This window comes from Ammospiza nelsoni, chromosome 21 (assembly GCF_027579445.1).
Source record: "Ammospiza nelsoni isolate bAmmNel1 chromosome 21, bAmmNel1.pri, whole genome shotgun sequence".
Classification (NCBI taxonomy): domain Eukaryota; kingdom Metazoa; phylum Chordata; class Aves; order Passeriformes; family Passerellidae; genus Ammospiza; species Ammospiza nelsoni.
In genome coordinates this window covers 10,708,289-10,724,837 of record NC_080653.1, presented here as the reverse complement: position 1 = coordinate 10,724,837, position 16,549 = coordinate 10,708,289, and the positions used below count along the sequence as shown (strand labels likewise).

Below are 16,549 nucleotides of genomic sequence, written 5' to 3'. Positions count from 1 at the left end.
AGCACTGGGAAAGGGTGGGACCTCTGTGGAGTTAATGGCAAATAATGTGGGGCTTTCCTGGCTGGTGCAAATCCAGGCTGGAGTGGCCCTGCAGAGGCAGGAATGGACAATCCAGGTGGGAGAGGGAGGCACTGGACCTGCTGCAGCTGAGCCTTTTGGGAATTGATTTCTGCACCAGCTGTAAGAGAGTCACAGAATTAAAGGATGGAGGCTGGGGTGTGGAAAACCCTTTAGGAAATGGTGCAGGGTCAGTGCTGCTCTGCAAGGAAGGTAAGTGAAAACCTTGGGAAAAGGAGGCTTTGAGAATTGACCCCACCACAGAGGGATGTGGTGAAGGAAGAGGGGACAGAGCCAGAAAACAAGGGGGGAAACGGCACAAATGAAGGCAGAGATGGAGAAGGTGGCTCCCAGAGCACGGTGTGGCGAGGCAGACAGGATAAAGTCTGTAATGTGAGTAGAACAAATGATTAATAACAGGTAATTTCCCCAGAGGTGTGGGTTTCTGGAGCTGCTGAACAGTGATTGTGTGCTGTCCCTTCCCACCCCTGGGCAGCGGCTCTGGGAAGGTGAAATCAGGGCAGGTTGCTGAGGGTGCTGTGGGTGCTGCACACTCCTGCATGGGGAGAAACTTCCTCTGGTTTTGAGTTAAAAATCAGGCTCAGGAAACCTTTCTGGGTGGCAAATATCACATAAAACTCCTGAGAGCAGCCTCTGCAGCAGCTGGGCTGGGGCTGGGGCTGTCCCTGGACCTCACCTTGCCCGGAGAAGCCCTGGGTGGGGTGTTTGCTCCCACAGGTGCCCTGGTGCCTCATTAAATGGCTGGGAAATGCCGTGTCATGTCAAATGAAGCTCCTGGAGGATCCTTCTTTCCTCCTGTTGCTGTGGGGCACGTGGTGTTTGTGTCTGATGCAGCTGTTATGGGGCAAAGACACAGCAGAGCCATGACAAAGTTCGTTTATGACCAAAACAATTTTTTACAGGCTCGGGTGATTATTTTACAGTTCAAATAAGGGAATTCCTTGCACGTGAGGATCCACGGGCTGTCACGAGGCTTTAGCATTTTCATCATTGTGGGAGGAACAGAGACAGGGAAACCTGTCCAGGGCTGAGTTTGGGGGCCTGGTGCCTGTCCCTGTCCCCAGGGGGGTGACTGCAGCCTGGTGCTGTGCCCACCTGGCTGTGCTGGGGTTCAGCTGCCAGGTGAGCAGCTGGTGCTGGCTGGGCTCACATGGGCCAGCAGCAAACACCGGAGTGCTCAGGGGGTCCCAGGTCACCCCTCTGGTGTCCTGCTGGCCAGGAGGGCACGGATGGGCTCGGGGGACACCGGAACGGTGGCAGCTCAGCCCTTTCAGGGGCTGTGGGCGCTCTCTCGGTGTCTCTTGGTCGCACAAGAGCGCGGCTCACACACACACCCGCCGCCGCTCCAGACCCGTTCTGCCAGTCCGGCCGGTGCCCGGTGCCCGGCTGGGCGGGAGTGCCCGCGGCAAGGGCAGCGACAGTGGGGCCGTGTAGGGCCACGCCGTGCCAGGCTGGACTGTGGAAGGCCGAGCTATGCCGGGCCGTGAGGGGCCGGGCCATGCCAGGCTGGACCGTGCGGGATTGGGCTGTGCCAGGCCGTGCTGGGCCGGGCTGTGCGGGATCGGGCTGTGCGGGATTGGGCTGTGCCAGGCTGTGCGGGATCGGGCTGTGCCAGGCTGTGCTGGGCCAGGCTGTGCGGGATCGGGCTGTGCCAGGCCGTGCTGGGCGGGCTGTGCGAGATCGGGCTGTGCCAGGCCGTGCTGGGCCGGGCTGTGCGAGATCGGGCTGTGCGGGATTGGGCTGTGCCAGGCCGTGCTGGGCGGGCTGTGCAGGATCGGGCTGTGCCAGGCCGGGCTGTGCCAGGCTGTGCGGGATTGGGCTGTGCCAGGCCGGGCCGGGCTGGGCTGTGCGGGATCGGGCTGTGCCAGGCTGTGCGGGGCCAGACTGTGCGGGATCGGGCTGTGCCAGGCTGGACTGTGGGAGCCCGGGCGGGATCGGGCTGGTATGGGCTGGGGCAGGACCCGCAGCCGGAGCGCTCCCTGTGCCAGGCGCTGATCCCAGCCCCCAGTGGCTGCCCTGCCCGTGATGTGCCTGCAGCAGAGCTGCACCAGTCCGTCACCAGGTGTGATGGGGCACAGGGGTGAGCCGGGAACGGCTCTGGGACAGTTTGCTGTCCTGAACCAGCAGCAGCCAGGGACCTGTGAATCCTGCAGCATCCTTTTCCCTGCTGCAGCCCCGAGCAGAACGGCAGCGCTGGGGAGCCACCAGCACCCGCAGGGAGAGGTCTCTGAGCCCCTGCGCTTTATTTCTCTGACCCAGAGAGGAAATTTAAAAGTCTAAAAACTCAAATGTGCCCCAGAGTTGTCCTCTCCCAGTGTAGGCGTGATGCGGAGCCACGGAAAACCAAAGCCTCAGGCGTTTTACGCTGTCTTGTAATTCAAGGAACTTTGATTTTACTTTTCTACTCAGCAAAATGAATCCTCCTCTCTGTAATTAATATGCTGCTCAAATGGATTCTTAATTACAGATAAATCACAAATCTACACACTCAACTGTTTTGCTTTTCAAGTAATAAAACAGATCATTTGTCTTCCTCAGATGAACAGAGCCCAACCAGCACACCATTTCCCCCTTTATGAAGAATTCATTTGCCTTAGAAAGAGAGTCTTTAAAAAAACATTGCAAGGATTTCTTGAATAGGGGATCAAAGCTCCCACACTGCTGGAAACCATTTTTCGCTAAACAAGATGTGAGTAAAGGGGGGAAAAGTAAAAGTTTTTTGGTAGTGGTTGGGATTACAACACCCTTGGGAGGGACGGGGACGTGGGGTCAAGAAGTGGTGACCAGGTTAGCAACACAGGGAACAGGAGGGCAGCACAAAGGAACAGAAAGTGGAAATGGACAGCTGAATGGGGACGCATGTTTCTGTGCTGCAAGAGAATGGATGCTACATCAATTCATACTGAGAGCTGAGGGCTGGGGGCCTGCGAATGCATCGGGGCACACAGCAGGGGCCAGAGGTCAGCAGTGTGCTCAGCCGGGCTAATTGACTCTCGTGGGCATGCAGGGAGGGTGATGGAGCACAGGGCACACTGTCCTGCATCCCTGCCACACAAACTGACTCTCGTGGGCATGCAGGGAGGGTGATGGAGCACAGGGCACACTGTCCTGCATCCCTGCCACACAAACTGACTCTCGTGGGCATGCAGGGAGGGTGATGGAGCACAGGGCACACTGTCCTGCATCCCTGCCACACAAACTGACTCTCGTGGGCATGCAGGGAGGGTGATGGAGCAGGGCAGGGCATGGGGGCACACTGTCCTGTGTCCCTGCCTCACACCCATGGGACAGATGGACACACACCTGTCTGAGTCTGTGTCTCCACCACAAAGCACAAGGACTCATGTCTACATGGTCTGTCCAGGGTCACCTGTGTACGACAGGGAAAAGGTACACCAGCAGCTGGGTCCTCATCATTTCATGTTGTTCTTCTCTGGCACTGTTGAAATATTTTTACCTCCTTTTACAAGGCCAACAGATGCTGGATTTCTGCAGGAGCCCACGGCTGCAGGGACTCGGACCTGGCTGCGCACACGGTGGAATAAATGCTCTCACCTGATCTGCTTTGCCATCTGATGGCATTTTATTTGAGCTCCATGCCTGGGGCACAGCCCAGTGACTGCCCAGGGCTCTCGGCCCTGGGAAGCTCCTCACCCTCACACAGAAGGATTTCCCAGCTGACCCACAGGGAGAATATTCCATTTCCTCACTCCTGGATCTGCCAGCAGCATCCCTTGGTGGGTGATGGATACTGGAGATGATTTATGGTTCTTTGTTACACAAATGCCTCCACATTCTTGCCCATCCTCTCGCAGCAACCAGCAGAGAGCAGGAGCCCCGGCCTGGGAACTGCACCCAGGATGCAGAGCTGGCTCTTTATTCACTGGAAATGCACAGCTGGGGACACAAGAAAGGGAAATGTCACCGCTGTGGGGCTCTGCACCCAGGCCCCTGGCTCTGCTTCCACCCGTGTGCTGGGAAGTTAAAGGTCTGGCAAAGAAAAGGGGATATAAATCAGGCAGAGAATGGCAGAGGGGAGGATCAGGTTTACCCAATTTTTCATCTCAAGCTTTGTTATTAAAGTAGTGAATGTTCCAGAAGGAACAGCCTATATGTCTTAGAGCTCTTGGATTTCAGCAACATAAACCTTTAGCCCTCAAGACTTTTATTACATTAAATAATTTCTGCTGTTGCTAATTAAATTTCTGTTTGTTTTCCTTCATGAACAACCAGGAAAAATCTGTATTCTTTGATCTGATAGAGAGCACTAGATTTACCTGCATTATTGGACCTCACAGCTTATCATAATGAATAAATCCATTAATTAAATAAATTCTGATCTTAATCTGGGCAAACTTTCTTGAATGCCCTGAGGAGCTCAGCCAGTTGCCAGGTTGCTCCTGCCACAGCCTCAAGCATTGCTTTCCTCGGGCAGTTTGCGAGGCGGGATTGTATAAATCAAGGATTAGCAAAGTGGGTGTGCACGGGGCAGCACCCGCACCCTCCTCTGCTCCCTGCCGGGCTGCAGGCGGGGCCGGGCGGAGGCACCGGGGGAAGGAATTCTCCCTTGTCGCCCCCGTGCTGTCGCGATAGTTCTCCCATGTCGCCGCGGCCTAGCGAAGCCTGCCCGCGCCGTTGCCGTTGCCGTTGCCGTGGTAACGGGCCGCCATGCCGCCCGGGGCGGTTGCCATGGCAGCGGCCGGAAGTGCTCCCGGTTCCGGCGGCGCGGGGGCTGCCGGGAGCGGGGCGGCATGGAGACCCGCGAGCTGTTCCGCCGCCTCGGAGCCGGCGCTCGCTTCGACGTGCGGCGCTTCGGGCTCGACGCGCGGCGCTTCGGGGTGCGGGGACACCGAGGGGAGCGCTCGGGCGCCGGCCCGTGCGCGGGGCAGGCTCCGGAGCCCCGTTCCCACCGGGCGCGGCGCTGAGGAGCGGGGCCCGGCCGTGGCGTCTCACCCTTCTCCTGTTCTCCCGCAGGTGGTTAAAGGGAACCGCGGCAGCGTCTCGCTGGAGAGCCTCGACTTCTTCGGGAGCAAGGAGGGAGCCCCTCAGGGAGCTGCCGAGGAGGGCAGGGGGTTCGCAGGGGCTGAAGAGGAGGTGAAGCAGCAGAAAGATGGAGCGGGCAAGAACGATGGAAAGAGGAAAAGAACGGCAGAAAACGGCGAAGGGAACAGGAAAAAGAAAAAGGCACGAGGTATCTGTGCACACACACACACACGTGTATCCCTGGCAGAACCATCAGAATCCCAGGATGGGTTAGGGTGGAAGGGACCTTGAAGCCCATGCAGTTCTGGGTTCCTTGGCTGGCCTGGCTCAGAGCTGATATCATTACTGGCCAAGATTCAGTGCTGAGAGCTGGGGTGTGGTTGCCATCCCTCTGGAGTCTGCATTAATGTTCTTGAGAATGACAGAAAAAAGGCTCTGAGATTTTTTTTTTTGTCTCCAAGTAATGTCTGTCTGTATTTTACTAAAGGAAATTTCAATTTGTTTGCAACTTCCAGGAGCAGTATCAATGCCAGAGCTGTCAGAAAACAACGGAATAAAGTGGATGTCCTCTCTGGAAGCAAAAATTGAAGATGCAAAAGACAAAAAGCCTACTGCAGAGAAGCTTGAACGCTTGAGGAGAGAAAAGGTGGGACCAGGGGATTCTGGTGCAACAAGAGCTGCCTGGTGTTCTGTGGGTGTTTAATCCAAATTGGGGTTTATTTATGGTGATTCCTCACTGGAGGAGGGTGGAGGAAAAAGCCAGGGGAGGAATCCTTATGTGGTGAGTTTTGGGGTGCAAATTAAAAAGGAGTTTGTGTTTTGCCTCACAGATCAATCGCTTCAGGCACCAGCACAGGATCAGCATCCAGGGGACAGATCTCCCTGACCCCATTGCCACCTTTGAGCAGCTTCAGGAGGAGTACAAAGTGCACCCTAAGATCCTGGAGAACATCCATGCTGCAGGCTTCCACGTCCCCACAGCCATCCAGATGCAGGCAATCCCTGTCATGCTGCACGTGAGTGCTCTGGGTGTCAGGGGTCCCACAGAACCTGGGCCGGGGCTGCCTCGTGGCACTGTCACAGCTGGATCAGCTTCATCCAGCTGAGAACTTGGCTTTTTCAGTTTGCCTGAGGTATCTTGGGTCAGTTTGCGGCATCGATGTTTATGGGAATGGAATTTTTCCTCTTTTTTCTTTTTTTCCCTTGCTGAAATATAAGTTTGGTTTTTTTCTTACAGGGTCGGGAGCTTCTGGCTTCAGCTCCTACAGGGTCTGGGAAAACACTGGCATTTTGTATCCCTCTCTTAACACACCTGAAGCAGCCCAGGAACAAAGGATTCAGGGCTCTGATCATATCTCCCACCCGAGAACTTGCCAGCCAGGTGTGTGCTGAGGGGTCTCACCCTGACGGGCTGCAGTGTTGTCACTCTGCATCAGCAAAACAGCAGCTCAGTAAATGTTTTTTTCCTTTATTGCCCTCACATATCAGGGAAAGCCAATTTAAATGTTTCTTTCAAGTCTTTTGACTTCTGTGGAGTAGGTACATATCTATTATCTGGGTCTAATCTCAGTGATTAGATTAGGGGCTCAGGATTCTTTGATCATATTTTAAACTGCCCCATGCTCAGGTGCTCTTAAAACCTCCTTTCCTACTTGAGATTGCTCTGAGAGATTTATCTGTTTGTCCCAAACTTGGAATTTCAAGGGATAACTATAACACAGCTGTGTTGATAAATGATATAAAAATGCCACCTTTGTGCAGTTTTTATTCATGTGACAGAGGGAGCCACATGTGGTAGTGATGTGAATAATGCCTGTTAGAGAGCTACATTTTATTGTGCTAAGGAAATCAGAGATTTCTCTTAACTCTGAGATCAGGGTGAGGTTTGAAGCTCTAGGTTCAGGATTAGGGTGCCCAGAGCAGCTGTGGCTGCCCCTGGATCCCTGGCAGTGCCCAAGGCCAGGCTGGACAGGGCTGGGAGCACCTGGGACAGTGGGAGGTGTCCCTGCCATGGCAGGGGGAACTGGATGGGCTTTAATGTCCCAAAGCATTCCGTGACTCCACGATGGGCAGCAGATTTTTGGTTAGAAAAGCTCATCAGCTCAGTTTGGACACCCAATCTCTGCTGCCTTTGCAGACCCACCGGGAGCTGGTGAAGCTGGCAGAAGGCACAGGCTTCAGAATCCACATGATCCACAAGGCAGCCGAGGCAGCCAAGAAGTTTGGGCCCAAGTCTTCCAAAAAATTTGGTAACTCTTCTAATGACTGAAGTGCTTCTAAAAATGAAAAATTGTCACTGGCCTTTCTCTTTGGGCTGTGTGGTTTTAAAGAGGTGGTTAAAAAGTGGCAGGGAGGAAAAGGGAAGTGAGAGGACATGGACTCTGCTAAACTGTACCTCTGGCACATTGGGTTGGATCTGATGCTCTGATTGTTGGGTTTATTTTGTGTCTTTTTTGACATTTTGCTTCTTTTCTTTTAATAGATATACTGGTTACTACTCCCAACAGACTGATTTATCTGCTGAAAGAAGATCCTCCAGCCATAGACTTGAGCAGGTAGGAGAGTGTTTTCAGTGTGCTTTGCCTCTCAGGAGTGGCTCTCCTGAAAACCAAACCTCTTGTTCCCAGTGTGGAGTGGCTGGTGGTGGATGAGTCAGACAAGCTGTTTGAGGATGGCAAGTCAGGATTCAGGGAGCAGCTGGGCACAATCTTCCTGGCATGCACCTCCCACCTGGCCAGGAGGGCCCTGTTCAGCGCCACCTTTGCCCATGATGTGGAGGAGTGGTGTAAGCTCAACCTGGACAACCTGGTGCTGGTGTCTGTTGGGGCAAGGTAGGTATTGTCTGCTTCTTTTTCTAAAAAAGTTTCACGGGAAATTGTTTTCTCTGCATCATCAGCCTGCTTGATTTTGTGGCTGCTCTTAGTCAGCACTGCAGGTTGTTTGTCTCAGTGAAAATTGTGTAGGCACTGAGATATTTCTCTTGTGTTGAATAAAGTGTTCTTTTCCTTTGCCAATTACAATTATTATCATCAAATAAACATCAATGTTAGGAGCATGCACTGCTTTTAATGTGCAGCATTTCTCATCCACCAGCTTATATTTTTGTGGGGGTTATATATGCTATATATATTTACTAATATATAAGTTTTTGTTAATGTATATAAAAATACTAAAGTGTTTGTGTTGGATTTCTGGTTTCAGAAACTCTGCAGCAGAGACAGTAGAACAAGAGCTGCTGTTTGTTGGATCTGAGACAGGAAAGCTAACAGCAATGAGAGAGCTTGTTAAAAAGGTATTTTGGAGAGACTGAACATCTTTCTCTTCCTCAACTGAGCTGTGGTCTGTCAGAGACTCCCAATTTCCCAGGTCAAACACTTCTCTGTGACACATGTTAAACCATTGCCCAAATGTGCTGTGTCTCAGTTTCTGCAAAGAAGAGGATTTTGGAACCTGAGATAAACTTACTCTTTTGCAGGGTTTTGCTCCTCCAGTCCTTGTTTTTGTACAGTCTATTGAGAGGGCTAAAGAGCTTTTCCATGAGCTGATTTATGAAGGCATCAATGTGGATGTCATCCATGCAGACAAGACTCAGCAACAGGTAGGAGGATTTTATTTCTTTTCAAGAAATGCATTAGAAAAATTTAGCAAATTCCTGCAGGATTTTGTTCAGAGGTTTAGTTTTATTCCTTAACATCGTGACAACTTTAAGGAAACAAGTTCACCTCCTTTCTCAATTTGCTATTGGAACTGTTTCCAATTATCTTGTCTGTTCTTTTCCTAGAGAGACAAAGTAGTGCAGAGTTTCAGAGCTGGGAAGATCTGGGTGCTCATCTGCTCTGCGTTACTGGCTCGAGGGATGGACTTCAAAGGTGTGAACATGGTCATCAATTATGATTTACCAACCAGTGCAGTGGAATACATCCACAGGATAGGTGAGGCATGGCTCACAAAGCACCTCCTTTTCCCCATTTCTCAGGTCTTTAATGTAGATGCTCTTGTTTTTGTCAGCACCCTGTGAACCTTATTGAGATTTTTCAGACATAGCTGTGCTGGGGAGGAGGCTGGGGCTGTGAGGAGGAATGAAAGGACATGTCTGAAGTAAAATCTCTACTCTGCAAAATGTGTGCTTGGCAGGTCGTACTGGAAGAGCAGGACACAGAGGAAAGGCAGTCACTTTCTTCACAGAAGATGATAAACCTTTATTACGCAGGTAATATGTCTGGATTAATAATGTCTTTATTTCTTGCTTTGTAAAAAAAACACCACAAAAGAAAAGATCAACAACAAACCAGCCAGTTTGTTTGGTTTGCTGTTTTCCACAAAAAATATTTATCACTTTTCCAAGCACTGGAGTTGATCTCTTCCCTCCTGTCCTTTCCAGCATTGCCAACGTTATCCAGCGAGCTGGCTGTCCTGTGCCAGAATACATAAAACATTTGCCCAAACTGCAGAGGTATGTTCATTTCAGCACTTAATCAGTTTTTTAATCAGTGCTTTTTAATGACTTATGGAAGTTTCTAGAACTAGAAACCCTAGTAATTTAATCTTTCTTCACTATACGTTGTTCTCAGCAAACAAAAGAAGAAATTCATTAAGAAACCTTTGACAAGAGAATCCATTTGTACCACCCCAAAGTGCTTCTTGAAAAAAGACAAAAGAAAAATGTAAGTAGCTTTTGCTGAAGAGGAGGTAGGAGTTGCTTTTTGTCAAGAAACAGCCCAGAAAATTTAAGCAGAGAAATAGATATCTTATTTGGATGAACCACCCAGTCATAATGATTTTAGTGATGAAGTTTTAGTGTCAGAATCTTTCTGCTGGAGCTTGGATTAATGACAACATTTTGCCTTGTGTGGTGGCATGTGTCAGGTGACAGCAGCCTGAATTTAAACCACCGGTTATGTTCGGGTGTCTGATCTCAGATGTGTTTCTTGTAGGAAAACCACAAAGGAAAATACTAAGGGAAAGAAGAAAGGTAAAGAAGACAAAAATGGCAGTAAATTACAGACTGTTGCAGAAAGCTGAATTCAGGCTGGTGAGCTGGGGCTGACACCTCTGTGCTGGAACAGAAGAATGAAGATGGCAGTGATGGTGAAGGGAGAAGAACATTTCTCATGCTTCCTTTGGGGTGGGGGTGGAGGTTTACATGCTAGAAAGTCTCTACTGCAATGCCAGAAGAGAATTCCTGGATGCTTCTTATAGAAGCTGGAGCATGTGCTCGTGCAGTGAATGCTCTGTATTTCTGAGAGTAGTTCAAAACCAGCATCAGCTTGTGTTACTTTCACACAGTTTTGTACTGCTCATTGAAAATATTGTTTGTGTTCAGATCACCCCTAATACATTTTTTAGACACTTCCAGGAGATTCAGAGACAAAAACCCCACAATGTTTACCATTAGGTTTATCTTGATAAATGCAACTGTCAGAGACTTCCCCGGACACTTCAAAAAAGCCTAAACAAACCCACTTGTATGTGAAAGTAAAGCCTTGCTCTTCCTACTGTTTTTCTTCTATAAAATTATTTTGAAATAAACTAATACATGCCATTAATTTTGTATGGTTTTATAACTGAGCCTGAAACTAGAATAAACAAGGTCATAAAATGCTAATTCAGAGACCTGTGTGTTTGTGCAGCCTCAGTGGAACAAGTCTGCAGGCAAAAAAGGCCCAGCTCTGTGTATTTTCCCTGTCTTCATCTGCCCAGCGTGTTCTCAGCCCACCCTGCTTTTGTCATCAGAATTCCAGTCAGGCAGGAATGGCTTCTTTGCAACTGCGATACTTTCAGGAAGAATTTCTGGACAGGATTGTCTTGGTTTAATCTGGTTTGGATGGGGCAGGCACAGCCCCCTGTGGCAGGGCCTCAGCACCCTCACGGGGAGGAATTTATTCCCAATATCCATCTAACCCTCCCTCTGTCGCTGTGAATCCATTGCCCCTTGTCCTGTCATTTTCAGGCTCTTGTCGCACGTCCCCAAATGACCCCTGCGAGAGGTCGGGCAGAAAGGCAGCCCTTTATTTTCCTTTTTACGGAAAAGCGGTGGTTTGGATGCTGGAAACCGGCGCTCCCCGGGGGCAGCCGGGGCCACTCATCCCATCCAGGCCGTTCCCGGGGGCATGTGGGGCTGAGGAACCGAGGGGATGTGGGAGTGAGGAACCAAAGAATTGTGGGGCTGTGAAATCGAGAACCCACGGGGCTTTGGGTCGGTGGAGCAGGGGAATTGAGGGGCTGTGGGGAACCGAGGGGCTCTGTGGGTGTGGAAGCGGGGAGCTGCGGGATCGTGGGGCTGTGGAACTGAGGGGATGTGGGGATGTGGGCCTATGGAATCGAGGGGATGTAGGTCTACGCTTCTCTGGGGCTGAGACACGGAGGAGCTGTGGGGCTGTGGAACGAAAGAACCGAGAGGATGTGGCTCTGTGGAACGAAAGAACCGAGAGACCGTGGCTCTGTGTAACGGAGGAACCGAGGGGCCGTGGCTTTGTGGAACGGAAGAACAGAGGGGCCGTGGCTCTGTAGAGCTGCGGCTCTGTGGAACGGCGGAACCGAGGAGCCGCGGCTCTGTGGCTCTGTGCACCGGAGGAACCGAGGAGCCGTGGCTCTCTGGGGCTGTGCACCGGAGGAACCGAGGAGCCGGGGAGCGGCGGGGCCGGGGGCGGTGCCTGCCCGGGCCGGCCCCGGAAGCCGCCGCCGCCGCTCCGCTGACAGACGGCGGGGCCGAGCGCGAAGATGGCGCTGCGGCCCGGGCCCGGCGCGGGGGGCGCCGGCGGGGCGGGCGGCGGAGCGGCCGGGGCCGCCAGGTCGGTGTGACCGGGAGCAGCGGGCGAGGGGCTGCGGAGAGGGAGCGGACAAAGAGGGAAGGGCGGTGATGGGGAATGGAGGGGACGCGGGGAGGGGCGGACGGAGATGGGGGCGATGGTCGGGCTGGGGTGGCGGCTCGGAGGGCAGGTGCGGTGTCAGGGCCCAGGTGGGCTGTGCGGGGTTTCTGGCTGGCCTCTGGGGGTCCCAGGTAGGGTCTGTGGGGTCTCAGGTGTGGCACATCCTGGCTGGGGTGTGGGGCTCGCAGGTGTGGTGCAGGGGGTCTCAGGTGAGGTTCGTGGGATGTTGGGTGGGGGTCCCAGGTGGGGTTCGTGGGTTGTCAAGTGGGCTTTGTGGGGTCCTGGGTGGGGTGTGCGGGTCTCGGGTGTAGTACCTGTGATCCCGGATGGAACATCGGAGGCCCAGGCGGGATGTGGGGTCCTGGATGGGGAGGTCCCAGGTGTGTTGTTGGGAATGCAGCCACGGTATCTCTGCATTTTGCTGCGATTTATTTACGTTTTGGGGGCCCAGGCTTGGGCAGTTGCGCCCCCCTTGCTGTCAGGCTCTGCAGCTGCCATCTCAGATGTTGGAGTGGGAAGGATTTGGGGGTTCTGCCAGCCCCGCTTGGTGCTGCCACAGTAAATGTTCTGTCACTGCTGGTCTGTCTGTCTGTGTCCTCCTGGGACCCAGCCTCCCTGGGGACTTCCCGCTTCCCCTCCTCACAAAGGGCACCTTGGCCACAGGGAGGACTGAGGAATCCTGTCAGGAGGGAAAAAAAAAATGTTAAAAGAGATGTTGCTGTGTTTCTGGAAAGGTTGGAAAACTGGATTTCACCACCTTTGAAGACTCTAGTAATGTGTTTTTTCCAATGTAGGTTCTTGTCTGCTATTTGTCTCTTGTCCTACTTCCAGGGAAGCTGAAGAAATTTTGCATTTCACAATTAAGCTCAATGAGTTGTCTTGGAAATCCGAATCCCATGGTTTTGTCAGTGTTACTGGGAGTGTTGTCGTTGTTGTCAGTTTCAGAAATTGTTGTCAGTTTCAGAAATAAAGGTTCTGAGAAATAAAAGGATTTACAAATCGCCATTGCCCATTGATAGTATTTTGGTTTCTTTGAGGAAAAAGTCTTGAGGTAGAGGAAAAGTTCTGTTCTGTCTGTGTGGGTTCTTTGCCTGATTTCACTTCAATTTTTGTGCATTTCTGCCATTCAAAAATACTCTGACAATCTGTTGCATCGATGGAGTTGTACTGCTTGGGAGTTAAGGGGTTTAAAAATGCACTTGTGGATGGGAAAGCATTCTGTGTGGTTTGGAGCTGTTACAGTGAAGTCTCCATTCAGAAAAGGAGTTTTTGCTCCCCGCTCCTGCGTTTTGGCTGAAGCTGTTGCTTGGTTGGTTTGGGGCTTGGTGTTCCTTTTAAGCTCCATATTTAAAACACTGATTTAGTAGGACTGTACAGATTTCTGGTGCTGCTTTCAGAGGTCCGTTGCAGGGTGATCACTTTGTTCCCTTCCCTTCATTGTGTTTGTGCAGCGTGCCCAGGGCGCTCTCGCCCAGCACCGTCCCTGCGCTGGCTCCCTCAGCCGCCAGAGCCAGCTGCTTTCCCTGATTGCTCTGGGCAATTCTGCAGCTCCAAACAAGCACTTCACTCATCAGTCCCCATTGGTGGAGGGGTTTGAATCCTGGAGTGAATTGTGGTGGATCTGAGTACACGCACGGGGCTGTGCTGCCAGGGCTTGCTTTGGACCAGCTCCTCTTCCCGTGCCCTCTAATCAGCTGAGGGGGTTTTGCTTGATTGTTTATTTTTATTTTTTTCAGCCGGGACTTATAAATAAACCAGGAGCTCTGTGGAAAGGGATAAATATTTAATAGTTTGGCCTTTACTTGCTCCCAACAAGCAGTGGTACCTCCCGACGCTTGTTCGGTTTACGTTGCATTTGCTGGTTTGGGGAATTCTTGTTGATCAGGTTCCCCAACAAGAAGGGAAGCATGACACTTAGAACACTTCTACATGATTAGGAGATCTTCAGAAGTTACATTTAATATTTCATCATTCTATTTGTTTTCGTGTTGATACTGTGTGCCAAGGAGTGGATTAAAATGACTGAGTTGAGTTAAACAGACCTTGGCTGTGGTGAGAACCAAGCCCTGCACGTGTTTGGGGCTGAGCTCTGTAAGTCTGCAGACTTCTTAGGAGGGAGAACCCCAGAATGATGGGGTGGAGGATGGCAAGACTGGAGCATTGGGAAGCACAGGTGTTTGATAGTTGTGGAAGGAGAAATCAGCACACAGTGCTCAGGGCTGAAGGAAAAAGCTTCAGGATGATGAAGATCCTGAGTAGAGGATGAAGAGCAAATGGGTTGTCTTGGTGACCGTTGACCTGCTGCCTGTACAGTGGAGAGATGCAATTTGCTCCTGGATAAATGCATAATTTAAATTCCCTATTTTATCCTAGTGCTCATATTACAGAGCTCTTTTATATTTATAAAGCAGGTTGGCTTTCAGCACTTCCTGCGGCCATTTCTGATGGCATTTTCTCTTGTACTCTTCGTCAGTTTCTTTTACATCCACGCTTGAAATTGAACATTGAATATCTATAAGTGTGTTTCCCTTCCACAGCACTTTGATGTAATAACTGCCTGGGACACTGAGTGAGGTTCTTGTTTGGGAAATTGCTGCTGACGTGGGTTTCTGCAAGTTGCTTGCAAATGAGAATTTTCAACTAGGTCCTTTTTGGCTGTTTGGCAGCTGTTTGAGAGCGAGGGCTAGCAATTTCCATCAGGATTTTAGTTGAAATTTTAATGGTTCTTCCTCTAGGTGCACTTGACCCTTGATATGTGAAAGGAGTGTTTTCTCCAAGGTTCTATTTTTGTTGTAAGTAGATAACTGAGAAAATAGAAACTCCATTATTTTGTGATGTTTCTAAAGGAGGCAGAAAGTGATGGGGTTTTGTGGATAGTTTATTTTTCTTCAGAAAGGCTGTTCCTAAGCAGCTGAGAATTGTTCTCTGGTGGTCCTGCTGAGTCAGATACTTCCAAGAGGAGCTGTTTATTCACTGCGTGCTTAGCCCACACAACACACTGACCTGTTCCCGCGCTGTGTGGGTGCTGGAAGTCTCTTGTGGGTGATGTGGATGAGTCAAAGCCGTGTCAGGGCTGCTGGGAGGATCAGCTCTGTGTTTCCTGGCTCTGCACTGCCGGGGTGCTTTGGGATCCCGCTGAGGGTTAACCACTCCCTTGGATGGTATTGTTTTCTGTGGGACCTGCAGGAGCAGCTGCAGGTGCTGACCAGAAGGTGAGAGGCTCCTGGTGATGGTGCTGATGTGGAAGTCGAGGTGGGTTTTCCGTTTTCACTGAAGTGACAGAATTTTACGTACTCTTGTTTTCCTCCTGCAGCTTCATGTTTCCCGTCGCAGGCGGTTTGGGCCCCCCTCAAGGTACGTATCAGCTTCACGTGCTGAGCACAAAGTTCTTGATTTTGTTTAGACAAACCAGACCTAAACCAGGTCTGCAGTGATGTTCAGAGGTGTGATTATTAATTGAACTCCATGGCTGATTTTTGCCCTTGAATTCAGCTCTCTCACTCCTCTGTTGGGAAAACCTCCTGTGTGTTGTTGAGGCAGCGTCACCAGAATGTGGATTAAAGGTCCAGGAAAACTACATCTCCTTTTTTAACCTGAACTGGCCTTTTGGATTCTGCTGTTATTTTGAGTGTGGTATTTCACCTCTCTCTGCTTCATCTCCCAGCTGTGTACACCCATGCTGTGTGGGTGTTGCAAGAGCTGGTAAATATTTACAAAGCACATCAAGACCCCGGGACAAGAGTCACAACCTGTGTGGAAAGTATTAATACAATGGGAGAGCCCCAGCCTTAAATTGCCTTTGTTCTCATTCCTGATGCAGTGCTATTTGTTTAATTAGGGGAAAATATGCAGAGAATTTATGGGGAGAATGGAGAGGTTTTTTTTTATTAAAATCCCAGGGACTGATTCATGGATTATTCCTGCCTGTGTCATGGCCTCCTGGAGTGTTTTTTGCATAATTATCTCATGGTGTGCTGGTAGCAAGTGCATGTTAGTGTTTGTCTCCCAAGACAGCAAAATGTGAGGCAGGAAGATACTGAAACATATCACACTTGCTTTGTTCATTGAATTAACACATTCCAGCTTGGTTTGTCCAATTTTGTGCATGTTTGGCTTTTACTGACAAGTACTGTTACCATTCTAACACGTGTAGTGGGCTAAATTAACCTAAAGTATGATAATTAACGTACAGCAAATTATCCAGCCAGGTCAGAGTGTGAAGTTGCTTTGTGAAAGGTTGACTTTATTTCCCAAGATTTATTTTCAGAAGCTGCTGGTTTCAAGAGAAATGGGAATTGCCAGCACCAGTCATCCTGGTTAATTAAATCTTTTTAATTGGAAATGACCCTTCCAAAAATCATATGGGAAGAAACCCACAGAGAATCTTTAGGATGGTGGGATAATTCATCAGCTTAGTTACTGAAAAGCCCTGAAATATTTTTCCCTGTAGACTGACCAGTGTTTAAACTAAGGAGATTATGTGGCTGCCTGCAGTGTAGCAAATGTTATTATTTTTATTTTTAAACCATCCAGCACAACTCAGAGTTTTTTATTTTCCTTTGCTAGTTTAGTAAACAAAAAAGAACAATTAAATGGGGGAGGCAGGGTTAGTGAGGGGG

General features: G+C 50.4%; 2 protein-coding genes across 3 annotated transcripts in view; both read left to right on the top strand.

Moving 5' to 3' along the window:
- Window positions 1–4,829: 4,829 nt before the first annotated feature.
- Window positions 4,830–10,666, top strand: DDX52 (DExD-box helicase 52). Its single transcript, XM_059486908.1, has 15 exons — window positions 4,830–4,916; window positions 5,053–5,269; window positions 5,577–5,707; window positions 5,892–6,077; window positions 6,299–6,442; window positions 7,199–7,310; window positions 7,544–7,616; window positions 7,689–7,892; window positions 8,263–8,353; window positions 8,537–8,659; window positions 8,843–8,993; window positions 9,196–9,271; window positions 9,443–9,514; window positions 9,633–9,725; window positions 9,996–10,666. Exons 1-15 carry the CDS (start codon window positions 4,830–4,832, stop codon window positions 10,081–10,083), a joined length of 1,848 nt encoding a protein of 615 aa, XP_059342891.1. The 3' UTR covers window positions 10,084–10,666.
- Window positions 10,667–11,781: 1,115 nt separating this feature from the next.
- Window positions 11,782–16,549, top strand: part of SYNRG (synergin gamma) — a 36,357-nt gene continuing 31,589 nt past the window's right edge. For both annotated transcript variants that reach the window (XM_059486959.1, XM_059486958.1), the window contains exons 1-2: window positions 11,782–11,852; window positions 15,244–15,284. In XM_059486959.1, coding sequence (XP_059342942.1) covers window positions 11,782–11,852; window positions 15,244–15,284 — 112 coding nt within the window. The remainder of the gene's footprint in view (window positions 11,853–15,243; window positions 15,285–16,549) is intronic.